This window comes from Gobius niger, assembly GCF_951799975.1.
Source record: "Gobius niger genome assembly, chromosome: 3".
Lineage (NCBI taxonomy): Eukaryota > Metazoa > Chordata > Actinopteri > Gobiiformes > Gobiidae > Gobius > Gobius niger.
The window spans coordinates 1,561,995-1,586,385 of record NC_136854.1 but is presented as its reverse complement, the minus strand read 5'-3'; the positions used below and the strand labels follow the sequence as shown (position 1 = coordinate 1,586,385).

The window sequence follows — 24,391 nt, the reverse complement described above, 5'->3', positions numbered from 1 at the left end:
GAGTGGTTTTAATGACAGCTGTTGAACTCAGGATTCTGGAACAAAAGGATTCAGAAAAAGACAAAGACGTGACCGAGAGTTTCCCTTCATACGGTTTAGTTATTTTATTTATTTATCTGAAGGAGATTTTCCAACATCTCTAATTATTTACTTTGTTTAATCAATGAACTGGGAAAGGAATGTCAGGAAAAGGTCATGTGACTGAAACTCATCTGTATAATTGAGACTCTGATCCTCAGTCTGACAGAGACACTGAGGAGCCGTAATTCCTGAGCCAAAACCCAGGGATCAGGGTGTGAGTGAAGGTGGTGTTGAAGGTGTGGAGGTGGATCAGTTCCTCAGAGGAGACTGTGTAGAAGGACAGAGAGCCAGCAGCACAGTCCACATACACCCCTACTGTCCCAGAGGAGGAGCCGGGCTGAGGGAGGAGGGTTTCTTTGTCTTCATGCCAAACAGAGAAACCATGATCGGAGCAGGACAGACTCCAGGACTGATCATTGCGTCCAAACAAATTGTCATCACCTCCTCCTTTCCTCCTGATTCCTCTGTAAGACACTGATATATAAACCCATCTTCTCCACTGGACCTCCCAGTAACAGCGCCCAGTCAGACCAGAGTCACACAGAAGCTGAGCCCAGTTCTCAAATCTGTCCTGATTATCTGGATACGGCTGATCTTCTCTCACACGTTTAGCCTTCTTGTTGTTGTCAGACAGTTTGAGTTTTATCTGAGCTGTGTTTGGATCCAGAGAGAGTTCAGTGAAATCTGACGGAGAGAAAACACAGCAGCAGTTAGTCCCTGTTCACTCTTTAGAGGAGAACGACATTTATATTGATTTGAAATGGACTCAAAGATTCAAATATAATTAAAGCCGCAAGCGGCATTTAGAGGCCCTCGCGAGCAGCCACCGCAATAACCGGGGGGCGCTGCCGCGCCCTACGTGGTTATGCCGTCCCTGCCACCCTCGGTTGAGTTTATAAAAGAGCAAAGGCAAGAAACGGCGCCTTTGGCGCCAGACCACGCGATATTTCCCAAAATGGCCGACTTTGTGTGGGTTGCCTAGCAACCACATAATGTACTTTTTTGTTCGGACGGTCATGACGAAGGTGTGTACCAATTTTGGCTTGGCTACGCCAAACTTGACGTCGGGTCGTTGCCATGGCAACACGGTGGGGAAATGGGCGTGGCCATAATTTACTTTTTGATCGGGGTCACGTGTCGGATGTCTGTGCCAAATTTTTTTTGTCTACGACAAAGTTTACTTTTTTTCCCCATTCATTTTTATTTGGTGCTCTGCAGGGGGCGCTATAGCGCCCATTTTCAAAATTCCTACATCAAAACATCCGGGGCCGACGACTCGACCAACGATTCAAGTTACGCTAAAATCGGCCACAGTATGTGCGAGATATGACTCTTCGAAGGCGACGGCGAACGCCGAAAACGAACGCCAAATTCTTGGCGTTGCCATGACAAAACCGGAAATCCTATTAGAAAGTTTTTAATAACTTTTAATGCCCCACATGTGTAGATGATCTGGAGCGACCGGGGAGTCGCTGCGTTCAACGCCCTAGGACGAGTTCGTTCAAATGCGAGGGCACGAAAAGGCGCCTTCGGCGCCAGGTTGCTCTTCTGGCCAAGATGGCCGCCATACAGATGGTTGCCTAGCAACCGCGTAATATCTTTTTTTTTTTGGTTCCATGTGACCAATCACTGTGCCGAATTTTTTTCGTCTACGCCGAACTAAAATTTTCGGGGTTTTCGGGATTTTGGGGGGTCTGGCCATAGGCCGCAATGTTAACGTGGTTTTTCGTGGCGTTGCGCTCGTATTTTACCACTTCTTTGTCAATATTTCTTAATGCGTTTTTTTTTCAGATTTTTGTGCGAGCAACAACAAATATGCCGCTTTCGCGGCAAACACCTATATCATTGGATAGGCCTTAATGCCCTGAGTCACTATAGTAGTGTTTTGGGCATTGGGAACGCGCTCGTCATCGACTACTTTCTTGTCAGTGTTGCGCCTTGCCTGGATTTTTCACCTTTTTTCACGCGAGCAGTTACAAATGTGCCGCTTTCGCGGCACACGCCTATTTCACCGGACAGGGCGTGGTGCCGGGAGTCCCCCCATTACTGTCTAATGCATGGGGAGAAAGACTTCCCCCGCTCACTTCCGTCAATAACCTTTAGGAGTTACTGCGCGGACGTTTTAGTCCTTGTATCATTACGCCTCACAATATAGTCCCCCTTTTTATTTGCTTATAAAATCGACATGCTACATTTCTGTGTAAATATACTTCGCATGAAAACACTTCACGTAACTTTATTTAAATAGGGAACACGTGGAAGAGCTTGGTAGCTTCTATCGTGAGCTTTTTTGGAGCTATATGACATGTGGGAGAGGCTGCGTATGTGCTCCGTTTGCCTGGCAGAGCGCACGGACAAAGACGAGACGGGGATATATTAACACGTCTAAAGTGAGGTAAGAGCATATCTTTGTATGTAAAAACGGTGGCCTATTCCTTTAAGGAGCAGAAGTTAGTTCCCAGCATCCCACTGGAGGAGAGAGGTAGCTTCAAGTCATGCCCCCGCTATACATTTCCTCGATTGTTTTTCAACATTTTCCCTAGTGTTGCCTCAATTATTTTCCTACGATCCCCCCATTTCTAGCTCTTTAGTGACGCATATGAAAGCGATTTTCACGAGAGTGGGACCGTAGGTGCGGTTAAAAAAAAAAAAGAAAAAAGAGCAAAGGTCAAAATTGACCCAGCAATCTCATGGTTGGAAACCCAATGCACAAACAATAACGCTACACGGGCACAGCAAATCTTATGAAACGTGCTGTACTCATGTGACAATGTGTGCAGTGGCCCATGTAAAAGGTGAAAGCAATAGAAAAGTGTCAAGGCTGTGTTTGGACTAGCAACCTCCTTCACTTGAAACATGGGCCTGATGACAGCTTGGCTTATTTAAATTCCCAGGCTGCAATTTTGTACCAGCAACACACTGGAGGAGAGGTTTTTTCCCCGTTTTTAATGAGTGTGGGACCATAGGCAATGATTCATGTTCTTACCGGAAGGTGCTGAGTCCAAAAGAAAAAGGAAATAAAAAACAGTTTAGGTTGGGATTTGAGCCAGTAACCTCCTGCAAACTTGTTCAGCTCTCTACCAATGGAGCTACTCAGTTGAGTGACTGAATCCGCAGATGTAAAATGAATGTCATGAGAGATCCCGTACTTGAGCGCTTGCAAGAAACGGATTTACAGTTTAGAATTCTTCAGGTCAGCTGTAATTCCAAGCAAACATGGGCCTGATGACTGCTTGGGTTTTCTAAATTCACAGGCTGAAATTTGATCCTAGCAACACACTGGAGGGGTCATTTCCCTGTTTTTAATGAGTGTGGAACCATCGGCGACGATGCATGTTCTTCCCAGAAAGTTCTGAGTCCAAAAGAAGAAAAAAAATGAAAAAGAGTCAAAGTCGGGATTTGGTCCAGCAACCTCCTGTACACCAACCCAGCTCTCTACCAATGGAGCTACTTTGGCTGAGAAAATACTAGCGGATGTGAAATAAATGTCATGAGAGACTCCGCACTTGTGTGTTTGCAGGAAACTGATTAATATTTAAGAAAATAATATATTGTATCATTTTGTAATTGCGGTAAATTCCTGGCTGCCCAAAGAATCGTTGAGAGGGGGTTTCAGCCCTGCAGCACCCTCGATATTGAAGCAATTATTTGGTATGACCCATATAGTACGAGGAACACACAGAGAGACGGACAGGAAACAGTCGAATTGAACTTCCTGTGATTGTACAGTTGAGAAAAACGTGAATTTGGAGGCAAAAACGTCCAAATTAAAGCTTCTGTCTGTGACAGAGGGGTAGTATAAGTATACGGGTCCAAAAGTGTAGTTTTTGTGAAAAAAGAGGGAAATTTGGAAAACTGGCGAATTTCAGGAGAAACCTCTGACAGAAGCCAACATGCTGCCAGGCTAAGACCTCTGGCGATTTTCACGAAGGATGGGCGGGCCACTTACAAGCCACTTAAAATACATTTGAAAGGCATTTTTGGCGATAGCGGCTGCGTGTGCACACCATTAGGTCCAGGTGTGGAATGTGCACGCGCGCCGGATTGGGTCCGTTCCAATCCGGCCAAGTCTGTGAAAGATATGAGGCTTTGAAATTTGCTGAAAATGGCCTCTCAGTTGCGGCCTTGTCATGACCACGCCCAATAGTTTAAAAAAAATGTAGTTGATGATTTTGAAAGCCACATGGGTTGGGGACATGTTGGCCAAAATTGGAGGCGTTCCATTGAAAACTCGGGGATCAGCGGCCTGAAGTTCAAGAGGTACGATTTTGAAGGTTTGAGGTTCGGGCCAAGATGGCCGACTTCCTGTAGCATTTAGGGCGGGGTCATAATATCATTTTTGACATGTCCTGACGTGGTCTATGTCCCTGGCCAATGTCACTTTTGTACCATGATTTTTTTTGCGACCGCTCCTCCATTGGGTCAATGTAAACTGCCTGTTTGAGAGGGCGCCACAGAGCCATCTTTTATTATTCTCTCTCGCGAACCCCACCCAAAATTAGAGCTTGCGGAGCACTACGTTTTGACCCCTGTTACTTGCGAATCGGTTGACGTTTGCTACGTGAAATCTTGCGTTTTCGTCCCCCGTTAACGGTTTTAATTAGTCCCTCGCGGGACACTGCGTGTCCGTTGCTCGGGCCTAATTATACAAAAAATTAAGCAAGATAGAGGCATGTTGTGATTGACTTTTTCGATCAGTGTGATGTGCCGAATCAGAATATGAACTTTGTTTTCACTTTCGTGAAACTATTTTTTTCCCGTCCATGCAATGTGCACAGGGGGCGCCGTTGGGCACTTTCTTTCGCGGACTTGAAAATAGAAAATTTTACACCAGCTTTGATCATTTGGTCAAATAAAATTGACTCTTCGTTAATGTTCAGGGGGTCAAAATTGGGGTCAAAGGCGCACCAAAATAATAATAATGGAAACGATTTTTCGGCCATTAATTTTCTCCCACAAAGACATTACTCAGAACAACGTGGCTTTGATATGTTGTTCCCCATCACAGACAAGGTCTGTATGATTTTTTCCACACCTCCACACCATCCCGTTTGTTTTATACAAATTTTTAAAATCAAAACTTTGAGGGGGCGCCAGTGAGTCATTTTTGGCGCTAGCGGCTGCGTGTGCACACCATTAGGTCCAGGTGGGGAATGTGCACGTGCGCCGGATTGGGTCCGTTCCAATCCGGCCAAGTCTGTGAAAGATATGAGGCTTTGAAATTTGCTGAAAATGGCCTCTCAGTTGCGGCCTTGTCATGACCACGCCCAATAGTTTAAAAAAAATGTAGTTGATGATTTTGAAAGCCACATGGGTTGGGGACATGTTGGCCAAAATTGGAGGCGTTCCATTGAAAACTCGGGGATCAGGGGCCAGAAGTTCAAGAGGTACGATTTTGAAGGTTTGAGGTTCGGGCCAAGATGGCCGACTTCCTGTAGCATTTAGGGCGGGGTCGTAATATCATTTTTGACATGTCCTGACGTGGTTTTTGTCCTTGGCCAATGTCACTTTTGTACCATGATTTTTTTTGCGACCGCTCCTCCATTGGGTCAATGTAAACCGCCTGTTTGAGGGGGCGCCACAGAGCCATCTTTTATTATTCTTTCTCGCGAACCCCACCCAAAATTAGAGCTTGCGGAGCACTACGTTTTGACCCCTGTTACTGGCGTATCGGTTGACGTTTGCTACGTGAAATCTTGCGTTTTCGTCCCCCGTTAACGGTTTTAATTAGTCCCTCGCGGGACACTGCGTGTCCGTTGCTCGGGCCTAAATATTAATAAACACATGATCGATTTAATTATTGTTTCACTTAAGAATTAAAAAATGAAGAAACTGCACATTTTTAAGCCACAGTTTGTAACATTTCACTCCGACAATAGAATAAAACAGGAGCTTTAATGATTGTTTCTGTAAAAATGCTTCTGTTCCAAAGGCTTCACAGGATCGTCTGAGTGAAGCTGAGCTAATTTATTTATGTTTCAGTTTAGTTTCTCAAACTCAAATGACTTTCTTCAAGTTGAACGTGTTGAAACAAAGTGACGTTGCACATGTGTGTCAGTGGGCGGGGCTGTCTGTCAGTGGGCGGGGCTGTGTGACAGTGGGCGGGACTGTGTGACAGTGGGTGGGGCTGTGTGACAATGGGCGGGGCTGTGTGACAGTTGGCGGGGCTGTGTGTCAGTGGGCGGGGCTGTGTGACAGTGGGCGGGGCTGTGTGACAGTGGGCGGGGCTGTGTGAGGACTGATAAAGTCTCAGGTTGAACCTTTGTGTCGTCCTTCAGTTTTCTTTCTGTCGCCCCCTAGTGTACACAAATGGACAGAATCTCAGGAATCACTTCTCACCTTCTCAAAACTCCCAAACATGTGATTTATTTGGGAGTTTTAACCCTTTATTTGCCAGATTCAAGACAAAACCTTTGAAGTTTGTTACAAACAACATAAAAAGCTGATTCTCTTTATAATAATGAAGAGTTCAGAGCTGGGACTGATGTGGTGTTTAGAGCCTTGGACGTGTCAAAGATCAGCAAAAAATGGATTTGAAGCATTTGTAGTTTTTCTGTCGTGGACGATTCTTTATGTCCAGTTGTTCATTATAAAAACATTCATGACTTCCTTTGTCTTTGCTCCCCTGTCGCCGTATAAAAGTCATATATTTGATCATTTCATTTTGCAGAACAAGAGTCAGGTTTGACATTTGTCCTGTATTTCTTCAGTTTGGACCTTGTTCCTGTCGTCCAGATGAATGAAATCATGTTATTTTCCCATTAGGATATAATGGAGCCATGGCAGAACCTGGACTTTTCTCACATCAAACTTCACATTTTGAATCTCACTGTAATACAGGAAAAAAGTCTCATATCTGTGATGTCAGCGTTTCATTTGGAAGAAAAGGAGTTGAATTTGACATTTTCACTGCATTTCAGAACTTTCCACTTTTCTAACATTGTAACAGATGCATGTGTTTACAGTCAGTTTATACTGAAGCTGTGGCCCAGGGGAAACTACAGGATTTGTTTGTCTTCATGTTTTATATAAAATATATGAATATTTTTAATATTAACAAGTGATTTACTGTAATGTTAGTCATCGGTCCTGAGGCCCAGGGAGAGACTTTTACCCAAACTACAGTCACTGTCTTTAATCCTTCCTCACAGGTGAAGAACCTGGGTGTGATCTTTGACTCTGAGCTGGATTTTATTCCACACATTAAGAAAATCACAAAGATAGTTTTTTTACCATCTAAAGAAAATAGCCAGAGTCGCCCCATTCTCTCTCAGGCCAACACGGAGACGCTCATGCATGCTTTTATCACCAGTCGTATCCAATACTGTAATGCCCTGCTTTCTGCTCTTCCCAAAAAGAGGATCTCAGGTTTACAGCAGCTCCTGACGAAGACCAGGAGGCGGGACCACATGACACCTGACGAAGACCAGTAGGCGGGACCACATTACACCTGACGAAGACCAGGAGGCGGGACCACATTACACCTGATGAAGATCAGGAGGCGGGACCACATTACACCTGACGAAGACCAGGAGGCGGGACCACATTACACCTGATGAAGACCAGGAGGCGGGACCACATTACACCTGATGAAGACCAGGAGGCGGGACCACATTACACCTGACGAAGACCAGGAGGCGGGACCACATTACACCTGATGAAGACCAGGAGGCGGGACCACATTACACCTGACGAAGACCAGGAGGCGGGACCACATTACACCTGACGAAGACCAGGAGGCGGGGCCATATTACACCTGATGAAGACCAGGAGGCGGGACCACATTACACCTGATGAAGACCAGGAGGCGGGACCACACGGTTTGAGAATCGCTGCATTGGCCCCGTGTGTTTCAGGATCAACTTTAAAGTTCTTTTAATGGTCTTAAGACCATTAATGGTCTTAATGGTCTTGGTCCTTCTTATCTTTCAGAACTGCTTTTACCTTACGAACCTTCAGGAGGAGCTCAGACCTGAGGAGGAGCTCAGGGCTGAGGAAGAGGAGCTCAGACCTGAGGAGGAGCTCAGACCTGAGGAGGAGCTCAGACCTGAGGAGGAGCTCAGGGCTGAGGAGGAGCTCAGACCTGAGGAGGAGCTCAGGGCTGAGGAGGAGCTCAGACCTGAGGAGGAGCTCAGACCTGAGGAGGAGCTCAGACCTGAGGAGGAGCTCAGGCCTGAGGAGGAGCTCAGGGCTGAGGAGGAGCTCAGGGCTGCAGAGAACGTTCATGTGTTTAAGAGCAGCTCAAGACCCACCTTTTTAGCTTAGCCTTTAACTGACTAATCTATTTATTTAATCCTAATATATAAAATGTGTACAGTATATATGGGAGGTTGTGCATGTGCATTGTTTTAAATGTTGTATCTGTAAAGCACTTTGTGATTCCTTTCAGTATGAAAAGCGCTTTATAAATAAAGTTTGATTGATTGATTTATGGACAATAATGTTGAGTGTGAAGAAACAGCTCAGTGGGAGCGTCACAATCAGGGGTTAGTTTAGAAGCAGAAAAGTCTCTGTTGAAAACGAGGCCCAGGTTTGTAAATCTGAGGAAACACAAGAATAAACCCAGACTGAGCTCTTTGTCCAGGTTATTTTGTGTGTTCAGGTCACTTTCAGCTGAGAGTGTATGTTAGGTAGAAGTGACCTTCTATTATCAGAAATATGACATTTTTAGGAGACTGGGCTGGAAAGTGTTTGGGTATGAGAAGGCGGGTGGACAGTGTGTGGGTATGAGAAGGCGGGTGGACAGTGTGTGGGTATGGGAAGGCGGGTGGACAGTGTGTGGGTATGGGAAGGCGGGTGGACAGTGTGTGGGTATGTGAAGGCGGGTGGACAGTGTGTGGGTATGGGAAGGCGGGTGGACAGTGTGTGGGTATGGGAAGGCGGGTGGACAGTGTGGACAGTGTGTGGGTATGGGAAGGCGGGTGGACAGTGTGTGGGTATGGGAAGGCGGGTGGACAGTGTGTGGGTATGAGAAGGCGGGTGGACAGTGTGGACAGTGTGTGGGTATGGGAAGGCGGGTGAGCAGTGTTTGGGTATGTGAAGGCGGGTGAACAGTGTGTGGGTATGGGAAGGCGGGTGGAAAGTGTGTGGGTATGGGAAGGCGGGTGGACAGTGTTTGGGTATGGGAAGGCGGGTGGACAGTGTGTGGGTATGGGAAGGCGGGTGGACAGTGTGTGGGTATGGGAAGGCGGGTGGACAGTGTGTGGGTATGAGAAGGCGGGTGGACAGTGTGGACAGTGTGTGGGTATGGGAAGGCGGGTGAGCAGTGTTTGGGTATGTGAAGGCGGGTGAACAGTGTGTGGGTATGGGAAGGCGGGTGGAAAGTGTGTGGGTATGGGAAGGCGGGTGGACAGTGTTTGGGTATGGGAAGGCGGGTGGACAGTGTGTGGGTATGGGAAGGCGGGTGGAAAGTGTGTGGGTATGAGAAGGCGGGTGGACAGTGTGTGGGTATGGGAAGGCGGGTGGACAGTGTGTGGGTATGGGAAGGCGGGTGGACAGTGTGTGGGTATGTGAAGGCGGGTGGACAGTGTGTGGGTATGGGAAGGCGGGTGGACAGTGTGTGGGTATGGGAAGGCGGGTGGACAGTGTGTGGGTATGGGAAGGCGGGTGGACAGTGTGTGGGTATGGGAAGGCGGGTGAACAGTGTTTGGGTATGGGAAGGCGGGTGGACAGTGTGTGGGTATGAGAAGGCGGGTGAACAGTGTTTGGGTATGAGAAGGCGGGTGGACAGTGTGTGGGTATGGGAAGGCGGGTGGACAGTGTTTGGGTATGGGAAGGCGGGTGGACAGTGTGTGGGTATGGGAAGGCGGGTGGACAGTGTGTGGGTATGGGAAGGCGGGTGGACAGTGTTTGGGTATGGGAAGGCGGGTGGAAAGTGTGTGGGTATGGGAAGGCGGGTGGAAAGTGTGTGGGTATGAGAAGGCGGGTGGACAGTGTTTGGGTTTGGGAAGGCGGGTGGACAGTGTGTGGGTATGGGAAGGCGGGTGGAAAGTGTGTGGGTATGAGAAGGCGGGTGGACAGTGTGTGGGTATGGGAAGGCGGGTGGAAAGTGTGTGGGTATGGGAAGGCGGGTGGACAGTGTGTGGGTATGAGAAGGCAGGTGGACAGTGTGTGGGTATGGGAAGGCGGGTGGACAGTGTGTGGGTATGAGAAGGCGGGTGGTTGTAGGTGTAAAGTGTGTGGGCTTTAAGGTATAGGACTGTGTGAGTCAATGCAGGGGTGAATGTGCAGAGTGAGGGGTGTGTGGTGTAGCCGGGCCTGGTCCGGTTGGGGACAGAGGATGGAAATTAGCTTGAGCAATAATCCTGTATTTTAAGTATACTGTACTTTGTGTTAATGTATTGTCCCTTTAAAATAAATAAATACAAAATAAAAATACAAAAATAACTATTTATGAACAAACAAAAATGAGTTTAGGCTCCGCCCACAGCGCTCTGGTTCTCACAGAAACACAATTTACAAACTGTAGAATATGAAACAAACACTGGCTTTACCAACTAATGAAATTCAGTTAAAATGTCAAATTTCACTGATTTTCTTCCAAATGAAACCCTGATGTCACAGATGAAGTGATTTTATGCCTTTTTTCAGTGAGATTTAAAAATAGAAGTTTTCAGGGTCAAATCCATTGGAAATGCCTTATTTCCATTATATTCAATAGAAAAAAAATACAGTGATTTTATTCCTGTGCCGACAATGGGAATGAGCTCCAATCTGATGAAATACAATAAAAATGTTAAATTTCACTCCTTTTCTTCCAAATGAATGAATTTCACTTCATCTGTGACACAAACACGGCTCTGGAAACAGACAAAGCCTCAGCTCTACAATTTATTATTACAAATATAATCACACTTTTGTGTTTTTGTGGAACAATTTCTTTCAGCTTTAAGTTTTGAAACTGGGATTTTCAGTTAAAATCCAGAACATTTTTACATGTTTGGAAGTTTTGGAAAAGTTTCAAGTAGTTCATATGATTTATGCAAAACGTGGAAAAAACATATTGAAAATGTAGATGTTATGGCTGTTTTTAGGCGTGTACATTTTTGTACAATAAAAACAAACACGAGATTCTGAAAATTTGGCTTAAAAGAACGTTTTCTGCAGAAATCCACGTCTCAAGCTGCAACAGACAAAATGTCAGGAAATGAAAACAATAAATATTTAAAAATGTTCAAAATGAACACAGGATGAACACAGGGTTACATGAACTTTCTCCAGAATAATAATGAAGGTCTCAGTTCTAAAGGTTTGAGTGAAAACAGCTCAAACTCTCCTGACGTCAATATCGCAGCTGTCGACACGAGAGAAACTTGTACAACAGAAAATCTTCTCAGAACATTTTAAAAGTATATTAAGAGTCAGACTTACATCTCCTGATCGGGTTCATCCATCGTTTTCCAGCAGGACTCAGTCTGAAACAGACACAGACTCAGATCCACAGTTTGTTTGTGTCGACTGTAATAACTGTGTAACAACTGTGTAATAACTGTGTAATAACTGTGTATTAACTGTGTAATAACTGTGTAATAACTGTGTAATAACTGTGTAATAACTGTGTAATAACTGTGTATTAACTGTGTAATAACTGAGTAATAACTGTAATAACTGTCCTCACCTGAGAGTGGAGAGTGAGCAGTGGGGTTCCTCCTGTAGAGCAGTCAGGAGCTTTGCTCCTGTGTCTCCTGGATGGTTGAAGCTGAGGTCCAGGTCTGTCAGATGGGAGGGGTTGGACCTCAGAGCTGAGGCCAGAGCAGCACAGCCTTCCTCTGAGATCAGACACCCTGACAGTCTGAACACACAGGGTTAAACAGAATCAGAGAAATGGCAAACTCACAGAGATGAAGAGTATACCCTCTGACCTGAGCTGCTCCAGTTTACAGTGAGGACTCTTCAGTCCAACAGACAACATCTTCAGCCCTGAGTCCTTCAGGTCGTTCTTACTGAGGTCCAGGACTGTCAGACTAGAGGAGCTGAGGACTGAGGACAGAGCTTCACAGCTGCTCTCTGACAGGTTACAGCTGCTCAGTCTGGAGAGAACACACTGTTTTAGGAGAAGTTTAGAAGGTTCATACTTACATAGACCTCACTCACAGAGCTTTGTTGGAGGCTTTGACCACTGGCAGCAGCCTCAGCAGAGCCTCCTCTGAAGCACAGTATTTCTTCAGCTCAAACTGCTCCAGAGCTTCTTCTGATGACAGTAAGATGAAGGCCAGAGCTGACCACTGAGCAGGAGACAGTCCACCTTCAGACAGACGTCCTGAGCTCAGGTACTGTTGGACCTGCTCCACCAGAGAACCATCATTCAGTTCATTCAGACAGTGGAGCAGGTTGATGCTTCTCTCTGCAGACACTTCCTCACTCAGCTTCTGCTTGATGTACTCAGCTGTTTCCTGATTGGTCTGGGAGCTGCTTCCTGTCTGTGTCAGCAGACCTTGGAGAAGGCTCTGATTGGTCGGCAGTGAAAGACCCAGGAGGAAGCGCAGGAACAAGTCCAGGTGTCCGTTTGGACTCTGTAAGGCCTGGTCCACAGCCGTCTGGTGCAGATGTTTCAGTTTAGGTTTGACTCTGAGCAGAGTGGACTTATGTGTTTTTGTGGAGAGCAGGTTGACTCCAGTGTCGACGAAGGTCTGATGGACGTGAAGAGCAGCCAGAAACTCCTGCACACTCAGATGGATGAAGCAGTAGACCTTGTCCTGGTACAGGCCTGGCTCCTCTCTAAAGACCTGTGTGAAGACTCCGGAGTACACTGAGGCGGCTGCAGCGTCCAGCCCACACTCGCTCAGGTCACTCTCGTAGAAGATCAGGTTTCCTTTCTGCAGCTGCTCAAAGGCCAGTTTTCCCAGAGACTGCACCATCTTCCTGGTCTGTGGACTCCAGTGTGGGTCTGTCTCAGATCCTCCTTCATACTTGATGTTCTTGACTTTGGCCTGAACCACCAGGAAGTGGATGTACATCTGAGTCAGGGTCTTGGGCAGCTCTGCTCTCGCTCTGGTCTTCAGCACATGCTCCAGGACTGTGGAGAGGATCCAGCAGAAGACTGGCATGAAGCTCATGATGTGGAGGCTTCGGGACGTCTTGATGTGGGAGATGATTGTTTGGGCCTCGTCTCTGAACCTGTTCCTGAAGTACAGCTCCTTCTGTGGGTCGCTGAACCCTCGCACCTCTGTCACCATGGAGACGCACTCAGCAGGGATCTGATTGGCCGCCGCGGGGCGTGTGGTTATCCAGAGGCGAGCGGAGGGAAGCAGGCTCCCCCTGATGAGGTTCACCAGCAGCTTCTCCACTGAGGCGCTCTCTGTGGGCTCCGTCAGGGCCTTGGTTTGGGTGAAGTCCAGAGGAAGTCTGCACTCGTCCAGACCGTCAAAGATGAAGAGCAGCTGCAGATCTTCAAAGCTGCTCACTTCTTCTGTTGCTCTAAAGAAGTGATGGAGCAGCTGCACCAGGCTGAAGCTCCTGTCCTTCAGCACATTGAGTGCTCTGAAAGTGAAGGGGAACAGCAGCTGGACGTCCTGGTGGGCTTTGCCTTCAGCCCAGTCCAGACTGAACTTCTGAGTGAGCAGTGTTTTCCCGATGCCAGCCACTCCCTTTGTCAGCACTGTTCTGACGGGCGCCTCTGTGTCCTCGGGGCCTTTAAACATGTCTTCACATGTGATGGCTGTCTCTGCTCCGCCTGCTTTCCTGGAGGCTGTTTCCATGTGTCTGACCTCATGTTCCTGGTTGACCTCTGAGGCCCCTCCCTCTGTGATGTAGAGCTCTGTGTAGATCTGCTGCAGGAGGGCGGGGCTTCCTTGTTTAGCCACGCCCTCAAACACACACTGACACTTCTGCTGCAGGTCACGCTTCAGTTTACTTTGAAGACCTCCAGAACATCTCCCTGAATGAAGACACAGACAGAGCCTGAGTCTCAGAGAAGATCAAATGACTGAGTGAAATGGACCTACTGCTCCACAGACGCTCAGCCAGCTCCTTCTGCTGCCTCCTCCTCAGGAAGTTCACAGTGATCTTCAGAAAAGCCTCTCCATCCTCATCAGGCTCTAAGCATTCTGGGTAATCTGTGCTCAGAACCTTGTGGAGCTTCTTCAGCTCCTTCTGGACAAAAGTGAAGATGTCCTCCTCCAGAAGCTGTACAGACACATTAGAAACAACACAAATGCAGTCAGTGTCAGATCTGTGTGAAACAAGTCCATTCATCTGAACATCTCCAAACTTGAGTGAAGGACACACCTTAAATATGGAGTCCAGCTGAGTGTGATGTTGCTGAGCTCTGAGCTCTGGAGCCTGCTCCACTCTGTGACAGAGACACAACAGAGAAGTCACATCTGTCCATGACTTTATCATCCACAACATCAGGGAAACTCACGGCTCTGAGGAAAAGTTATGTGGAAGATCCTTAGATCGTTCACTGCAGAGCGACTCACAGACGGGACCAGAGTTGGATGACGCTTGTTTCTGGAGCATCCTGAGGCAGAATCAAACACTTTAAATTAAAACACAGAAACGGTTCTGAAACTGTAGGAGTCTCTGGACTGTAATGGATTCTGGATCAATATAAAAATGCGAAAATAAAGAACTCTTTTGACAATGATCACAGGTTTATGACAAAGGATTTTACAAAAGAATCAACTGTGATCCACAATAGGAGGTGTCTACGTGACCTAGAAGAGATAATAACACCTTCAGTCACATGACCTCTGTTGTTATGGCCGCCATTTTGTGTCTAGTGTGTTTTTATTTATTCATAGGTTTCTTGGTCAGGACAGTGCATGTTGAGCACACTCTCATTCATCCTGGCCTATATGTTGCTATGGCGCCAGCCCCTGCTGGCAGCTAGTTACGTTGGCTCTGTTACCTCTTTTACACTTTTTGCTTTTATCTTTATTTATAGACGTGTTTTTTAAAATTTTCATCAAGTAGACTAGACATTGTGCATTTGTGCACAGGGGAAGCTGTTTTTGTTGCACTTTTCCCTTTTATTGGCGATGTCTACAGCACTTTTGGGATCTGCATCTTTTTGTTGTTCTCGTTGCCACGGTGACACACGCGGTCCTCTTGTTTATTCACGGGAGCAGCTTCTTGGACTCAAGGACTCAGCTCTCATGCATGTGGAGAGGCCGGTGATCCCCGCCGAGACACGCAGAAAACGCAGAGGCTGCAGAGGTGGACGCAAGAGGAGAAGATGGCTACCCTCAGTGATCCTGGGTAATGTACGCTCCATCGTGAACAAGACCGAGGAGCTGGCCGCACTAACCCGACATCAGAGGGCTTATCGGGAGTGCGGACTGATGTGCTTTACGGAGACGTGGCTGAACGGGAATATACCGGAGTCTGTGGTTTCCCTGGACGGATTTAAACTGGCGCGCGCAGACCGGTGTGTGGAGGGGAGCGGGAAGAAGAAAGGCGGGGGAGTAGCTGTGTTTATGAATGAGAGATGGTGCCACCCCGGCCACGCGCACGTGAAAGAACAGATATGCACCCGGGACCTGGAGATGATCGTCGTCAGCATGAGGCCTAGGTATCTACCGAGGGAGTTTTCACACATGGTCGTGTTGTGCTTGTATATCCCCCCCCCCTGTGAGCGCATCCACAGCACCGTGACCCAGACCCAGATGCGTCATCCCCGCGCCCTGCTGCTCATCACCGGTGACTTTAATCACGCCTCTCTTTCCGCCACTATCCCCACACTCACGCAGTATGTTAAGTGCCACACAAGGAACAATAAGACCCTGGACCTTCTGTATGCTAACGTGAAGGGCGCTTACACCTCGGCCCCCCTCCCCCCGCTCGGACGCTCAGACCACAATCTCGTCCTACTGCGGCCAGATTACACACCCAAGGTGCGAAGAGAGCCAGCACAGAAGAGGTCTGTGAAAGTGTGGAGTGAAGAGGCTGAAGAGAGACTTAGGGACTGTTTCCAGACCACAGACTGGAACATGATCTGCAGCTCTCATGGAGATGACATCGACGGCCTGACCCACTGCATCACAGACTACATCAACTTCTGTGTGGAAAACACTGTACCAACCCGGAAGGTACGGTGTTTCTCCAACAACCACCCCTGGGTGACCCCTGAACTTAAAGCCCTCCTGAACCAAAAGAAAAGGGCTTTCAACTCAGGGGACAGAGAGGAGCAGAGGAGAGTCCAGCACGAACTCCAGTGGAGGATCAGGAAGGCCAAGAAGGACTTTGGCGAGAAGCTGGAGCAGAAGCTGGCGCAGGGCAACGCATGGGACGTGTGGAGGGGTCTGAAGAACATCTCCGGTTTTAGACAGAGTGCCAGAGGGACAGCTGATGGAGACCAGCGCGGGGCGGACGAATTCAACCAACATTTCAACCGTTTGATTCTCCCCCCACTCCCTCCTCTTCACACGTGTCCAGCCCAGTGGACACTGCCCCCCTCCCCCGACCACCTTCACCTGCCTCCAGCCCCCCTGCACCCACGTCTCCAGCCCCCACCATACGGACTTCCTCTAGCACCTGCCCCACCCCCGGCAGTCCACCCCCACACCAGTCCCCCCTCTCCATCACACCGGACCAGGTGAGGAGAGAGCTGAGGCGACTGAAGCGGGGGAAAGCTGCAGGACCAGATGGCATCAGTCCCAGGCTGCTGAGGACCTGCGCAGACCAGCTCTCCGAGGTCCTCTGCCACATCTACAACCTGAGCCTCAGCCTGGAGAAGGTCCCCGTCCTGTGGAAGACCTCCTGTCTGATCCCGGTTCCTAAAACAGCGCACGCCAGGGAACCGGCCCACTACAGACCAGTCGCCCTGACCTCCCACCTGATGAAGACGATGGAGCCGCTCATCCTCACCCACCTCCGCTCTGTGGTGAGCCTCACCCTCGACCCGCTGCAGTTTGCCTACAGACCCAACATCGGAGTGCAGGACGCTGTCATCTACCTGTGGGAGCGGGCGCTCACGCACCTGGAGCACGCCGGGAACGCTGTGAGGGTCATGTTCTTTGACTTCTCCAGTGCCTTCAACACCATCAGGCCGGCGCTGCTGCAGGGGAAGCTGGAGGACGCGGGAGTGGATGAACATCTCACCGCATGGACCATCGACTACCTCACGGACCGACCACAGTATGTGCGGCTGCGCAGCTGTGAGTCTGAGGTGGTCGTCTGCAGCACCGGGGCCCCTCAGGGCACCGTCCTCTCACCGTTTCTCTTCACCATCTACACATCGGACTTCACATACAACACGGACAGCTGTCATCTCCAGAAGTTCTCCCACGACTCCGCCATCGTGGGCTGTGTGTCTAAGGGGAACGACCTGGTGAACAGGTCAGTCATCATAGACTTTGTGGACTGGTGTGAGCGCAACCACCTGTGCTTGAACATCAGTAAGACGAAGGAGATGGTGATCGACTTCATGAGGAAGCCACTACCGCACACACCGCTGAACATCCAGGGGGAGGACATGGAGGAGGTGGACAGTTTCAAGTACCTGGGTGTTCACCTCAACAATAAACTGGACTGGTCCCACAACACCAACGCCCTGTACAAGAAGGGCCAAAGTCGCCTCCACCTTCTGAGGAGACTGAGGTCCTTCTGAGGAGACTGAGGTCCTTCTGAGGAGACTGAGGTCGTTCGGAGTGAGCAGGCCTCTGCTCAGGACTTTTTATGACTCTGTGGTGGCCTCTGCTCCCCACTACGCTGCCGTGTGCTGGGCCCCGGGCCTCACAGAGCGGGACAAGAACAGACTGAACAAGCTGGTCAGGAGGGCCAGCTCCGTCCTGGGCTGCCCCCTGGACTCTGTGGAGGAGGTGAGGGACAGGAGGGTGTTAGCCAAGCTCACCTCCATCATGGACAACACCTCCCACCCACTGCACGGGACTGTAGAAGAGCTGAGCAGCTCTCTCAGTGGCAGACTGAGACACCCTCAGTGCAGGACGGAGCGCTACCGCAAAGCCTTCATCCCCACTGCTGTCAGACTGTGCAATAAGACTGTGAAGTAACATGTGCAATAATCTCTGTATCAGCTGCACTTTATTAACTCTGAGTGATCTTCTTGACTCCGACTGTAACAAGTGAATTTCTCCTTTGTGAGATCAATAAAGGATTATCTTATCTTATCTTATCTTAAAATGCTGTGTCACTGAAGTTACTCAAACAATGTATTCCTAATGACTCTGTCTAATTCTTCAATCCACTAAACACTAAAATGTCAGTAACATAAATTGGTGTCGAAGTGAGTCTGACTTACCTTGAAACATGTTTTTCTTTAAAATTAATCCAGCGATTATTGGAGTGATCACTTCTCACGGACACTGGGCCGATCCCAGGAGCAGATCTGTGAACACAAGATACTTTTGAGCTGACTCTGATGTAACAGAGTTAGAGTCGAGGTTATTATATCAGGTCCTCAAAACCAAAACAAAAATGAGAAAGTCTTTATCTCAACAGATCATCTCCCTGGATAATGTTAGCATATCGACGAGCTCTACAGTAAAAAAAAACCCTCAGAGTTCTGTTTGACCAACACCTCTCTTTTAAAACACATATAAACCAGGCTTGTAAAACAGCATTCTTTCACCTGCGCAACATTACTAAAATCCGAAATATCTTATCTATGAGTGACACAGAAAAACGTATTCATGCATTTGTCTCTTCAAGGCTGGATTCCTGCAACAGCCTTCTGGCAGCGTGCCCTAAAAGCTCCCTGAAAAGTCTTCAATTAGTTCAAAATGCAGCTGTTTGTTAACGCGGACAAAGAGAAGAGAACACATCACACCTGTGCAAAAGTCTCTCCATTGGCTTCCTGTTGAGTTTAGAATCACATTTAAAATCCTGCTCCTCACATTTAAATCCATAAAGTGTTGGGCTCCGCTCTATCTCCAAGACACTATCGTTCCATATGGACCAGTCAGAGACTCCGCTCTCAGGGACTAGTGATTCCTCGAGTCTCCAAAATCACTGTAGGAGGCAGAGCCTTTAGCTCCAAGCTCCGGTTTTATGGAATAAACTCCCAGCCCACGTTAAAGAAGCAGACACAGTCCCTATATTTAAGACTAGGCTCAAAACGTACCTCTGAGAATGAGCTCATGATCAGGTCAGTTAGGTGAAGCTCTAACCCACAGCCTGAAGTAAAGCTGCTTTAGGAGGAACACACAGTGTTTACATTGTCATATTTACTGCTCTGTTTCATTACATTAGCGGGAGGGAGGGAGGGATGGATGGTATGGATTGCTGTTTAAATCAGCTGATCAAACACGTCACAGCAACATCACGTGACACCTCTAAGGGAGGCCACAGCTGTAGTCGAAACTGTCTATTATTGGCTGTAAAAACTTAATAACATCATTACTAGAAGACTCAACCAACCCAAATGAACACATAAACATGAATAAACCTATCTGGACAACATAGTGGTGCAAGTCTGACTTACTGTGGACCGTGACACTTTTCAAAGTCATCCCATTGTTGAATAGGTGTCACTCCTCACTTACTTTGGTCTGGTTCTTGGAGCAGGTATAGGCCGAGGAACAGGCTTGGGCATAAGAGCAGGTCTATGGACACATAGAGAACAGTGTTAGAGCTGAGTCTGACATGGAGAACAGTTGCTACATTTACATGTGGAGTCTTGTCCGCCGAGGCTAAAGATTGGATCCGTTTTCCTGTAAGAACCAGACAAACCAGTCTCGTCTCTGTTAAATGATCTCAATTCTTTTGGAGCAGCAAAGGAGCAGTGCAACTACTGACCAACAGGAGTCAGGGGGTTGATGACCATGTGCATCATTTCCGGTTGACCTTTGGATGCCCGGAGCCCCCCTGACTCCCCCCTTTCCATCACACCGGACCAGGTGAGGAGAGAGAGAGCTGAGGCGACTGAAGCAGAGGAAAGCTGCAGGGCCAGACGACATCAGCCCCAAGCGACTGAGGACCTGTGCAGACCAGCTCTCCGAGGTCCGAGGCCTCAGCCTGGAGAAGGTCCCCCATCCTGTGAGATCTCGGTTCCTAAAAGAGAGCAGGCCAGGGAACTGGCCCACTACAGACCAGTCGCCCTGACCTCCCACCTGATGAAGACCATGGAGCGGCTCATCCTCACCCACCTCCGCTCTGTGGTGAGCTCCAGCCTGCGCTGACTAACTATACACCCATTGTCTACGCCAGGGTCTCCCTCCATGTTTCAGCTCAAATCCACCTTAATGTATTGAACAGAGGCAGATTAGCACAAGTGGCTCGTGGCTAAAGGCTGACGATATATGAAACTATACTATAATGGACTAGTTGTTTTCTGCATGAAACCAGTGAACTTTTCCAGGCTAACTTTTCCAGTGCGACTGATGATGATGCCCTGGCTGTAAGCATGCACAGCGCCCCCTGCTGACCATTATGTTTCCCGAGCCAACTCCTTGTCTTCAGAGTGTGTTTTAAAGGGGCTGGAAGCAAGTTCGCCATTTTATACTCACTACTGCCACCTCAGGCCATATGTGTAACTGCACCTTCTATATTAAGCTCGTGCATGACGGCAATTCGTGCCGAAGTGACACATTTTTGAGTGACCGTACAGGATTTTAGAGGCAGTTGTGGTGAACAGGTCTGAGCTCATTCTACACATTAGGACATGGCTGGAACATGTAGGGGGAGGAAAATACTTAATTTTAACATTTTTAAACTCTTTATAGTCCCTTTAAGACAGAAGGATGTAGCGTGGATTTGCATAACTCTACACTGAAAAAAACTGAGCAACGAAAATGGATTTGATCAAAAATCGTGGACGAGTTTGCTGAGCGGGAGTCACGCAAAGGTTACTTCAGACGGGTGAGTGAAAGTTTGTTTATTTTCTCTGGTGGCCGCTGTGCCAACGTGTGTTTGCTTTTTGATCAATCAATCAAACTTTATTTATAAAGCGCTTTTCATATCGAAAGGCATCACAAAGTGCTTTATAGATTACAACATTTAAAACAATGCGTCTGGGACAACCTCCCATACGTATATTTTATATATTAGGATTAAATAACTAGATTAGTCAGTTAAAAGCTAAGCTAAAAAGGTGGGTCTTGAGCCTGCTCTTAAAAACATGAACGTTCTCTGCAGCCCTGAGCTCCTCCTCAGGTCATTCCAGAGGCGAGGGCCGTAAAATTGACGAGGCCATTGTTGTGCTATAAGCTAACGTGGTGTGTTTTTCTTGCTTTTTGTCTTTTCTCCCCCCTGTGCTTTACAGATCTACAGGGGGAGCCTGTCTTGGTAAGTTGGATAGAAAACAGTTGCTCCGGGAGATGTTTAAATCTTGGGAAATCTTTGTATCACTTAATGCTGCTTTAAACTTCTCCACAGCTTTATCCCTGACCTCTCTGGTGCTCCTGGACCTTCATGATGCTGTTCAGTGACCAACACACTCCGTCCACAGCTCTGAGGGCCTAAAAGAACAGCTGAAATTATACTGAGAGTAGATTACACACAGGTGCCTCTATTTAACCGTTAGGCCAAGGTGTGAACATTCTGGAGCCATTAGAAATGTTACAAAGGCAATTTAATGCAGTCAGAAAATGCTGTATGATACTTATGCAAGCCCCACTTTTCACTTTTCTATTTTTTAAAAAATAACAGAATCATGTATCATTTTGCTTTCACTTCACAGTCGTCTGTTACTTGTGTGTGAACGTTCAGTAAAAAAATCAAAGCAAAATCTTTATGTTTAGGGTTGTAAACATGACAAAATGTGCAAAAGCTCAAGGTGTATGAATACTTACGAGAGGCACTGTATATATGCAGTATTGCAGTTTTCTCTGTTTAAAATCTTGTTTTTATTGATTTAATGTAATATTCTAATCTTTAATTAATTTTTAATTTTGGCTTTTTAATAGCTGACGTAAAGAGCAGTTAGAGACTCTGATATAAAGGACAGAGTTAGAGACTCTGATTTAAAGAACAGAGTTAGAGACTCTGATATAAAGGACAGAGTTAGAGTCTCTGGTATAAAGAACAGAGTTAGAGACTCTGATATAAAGGACAGAGTTAGAGACTCTGATATAAAGGACAGAGTTAGAGACTCTGATATAAAGAACAGAGTTAGAGACTCTGATATAAAGGACAGAGTTAGAGACTCTGATATAAAGGACAGAGTTAGAGACTCTGATATAAAGGACAGAGTTAGAGACTCTGATATAAAGAACAGAGTTATAGACTCTGATATAAAGAACAGAGTTAGAGACTCTGATTTAAAGGACAGTGGTGGATCTCACCTCTGAGCTTTGGGGTCAGTGGTTTTAGAGGCTCCGTCGTCGCTGAACTCTCTCTCCTCCATCGTGTGTCCAGTTCTGACTCGCTCTGAGACTGAGGGAAACTAAGAATCAGAATAACAGACACTGAAAGGTGAATCCAAACACTCTGAGTCTTTGGTCATGAAGATTAGATCAGGAAGACAGTCTGTGATAAAAGATCAACCAGAGCAGAACATTTAATGAACACAGACACAAATATCTATTAAAAGAGTCCGGGGTTTTTTTTCTGTCATGAGGAAACAACAAAATGTCACACAGACTTTACTCAACTATACGAGTTCAGCCAAAGAGTGTGATGTGTTTGTGTGAGCACTCAGTCGTACAGGAGTTTCCATCACTTGTTCATGAAAGTGTGACAGATCATGTTATAAATGTAAAAAGAGTGATGGAAATAAAAAGCTGCTCCAGTCTTTTCACATTTGTTCCTTTCTTGGATCCAGCTCCTTCTGTTTCTGGTCTTTTTCTGTGTTGACAGATCATGTTCCTCACTGGGAGCTGCTTCATGGACTTTGTAGCTCCAGAACCTACAGGACCAGACTGGCCTCTGACTTTGTTCAGTTTGTGCTTTGATCATCGGGTCTCGTCTCCACTCGTCCACTCTCTTCTTTTGCTTTAACACAGTAGCTTTATTTGACCATGATATTCAGATATTTCATCATTGTTTAAGTTTCATTATTTACCTTTCATGAACTTTAATATTACATTTATTTGGGAACTTGTCATTTTAAAGACCATTTTCTCTAAAGGCTTTTTCTCTCTCTCTGGGGACGACATTTGCAGCTCTGTCACTTCACATTTAAACTCTTGTACTTAATATTTTGTTATTTTATAGAAGAATCTAATTTCTGTTCAAAGTTTTGCTGTTGCTCTAAAATTTCTCTGATTTTCTTTTAGTAATGACCAGTTTATTGAAAGTGTAAACACGTTTCCAAAGCTCTGTCAAAGTCTCTGACTCTGTGTCTTATATCAACACAATTAATGCATCATTTTAAACTTCGCTCTTTCCATTTTTCTATAATTGTCTGTAATGTCGGTCATTTCTGCTCATAAATAACTCATTACATATTATTATACATTTATATCAGGCTAACTGGCGGGAACTGCACATCTGGCAACAGTTAAATCACCTTCAACATCACTGCAGCTGTTTCCATAGCAACGATAAACAATAGATACAGACGGCGTCTCGTCATAGAAGGAGGCGTGGTTTCACCAAGGGGGGAAAAAAAAACAATATTTCACTCTCTTTTTCTGGTGGAATATGAACTCATTTGTCACATAAATAAAGTCTAGTCTAAATCGGGTCCATATAGATATTTTTTCACAGCAGATTGTTCAGAGGAAGTGAAAAAACGTCAGTTGTAGCTAGTGTTAGCATGTAGCATGATGCTATTTATGCAATTATGAGCTGTTGAACCACTTTGCTCTCCATATCTTTGTATCTTTATTTAGTATAAAATTCTATCAATTAGGGCTGAAACGACTAATTGACTAATCGATTATTGAAATAATCGACTGTTTAGTAATCGATGAATCGTTTTCTGGTTCCCACAGACTAAAATGGAGCAAAAATGACATAAAAATGTAGTATTTTTGATGAAATCCTACTTTGTTTATATAGTCGTCATTGTAAATGTCATGAATAGAGCCTCCAACAAACATTTCCCTTTAGTTTACACCATCAACACATCTTCAAGCAGCGCCACTTAAGCTATATGTGATTTAAAAAAAAGGTCCTACACCATTCACAGCCAAGCGATTAATCGTAAAAATAATCGATATATTAATCGATTACAAAATAATCGTTGGTTGCAGCCCTAATAGCAATAATTCTGCATTTGTTAAAGTAGTTTTTGAATAATTGGATAAAGTTAAGATTTTTCTCTTCTTTGTTTCCCCCCTTGAAGCAGTGCTAAGTAACTCCTGCCCCTAGAGGCCATAAGCGTCACTGCAGGTGTCGTACATGTTGTGTTTTTTACTCATTAATTGTCCGTGAGAGTAAATCCCACACTGACAGAAAAGACAAAGGGACAGAGGGATATTGTTCATCCAGTTACACAATGGAGATCTTTGTTTTCACTCAGACT

At 46.5% G+C, this 24,391-nt stretch overlaps 1 protein-coding gene across 1 annotated transcript; it reads right to left on the bottom strand.

Annotated features, from left to right (window-relative positions):
- Nucleotides 1–235: 235 nt before the first annotated feature.
- Nucleotides 236–22,327, bottom strand: LOC306960409 (protein NLRC3-like; the record flags this gene model as incomplete). The annotated part of the gene is made up of 6 exons (XM_079552841.1): nucleotides 236–765; nucleotides 11,452–11,503; nucleotides 11,704–11,872; nucleotides 11,943–12,110; nucleotides 12,175–13,980; nucleotides 22,266–22,327. 6 exons carry the CDS (start codon nucleotides 22,325–22,327, stop codon nucleotides 236–238), a joined length of 2,787 nt encoding a protein of 928 aa, XP_079408967.1.
- Between the last annotated feature and the right edge of the window lie 2,064 nt (nucleotides 22,328–24,391).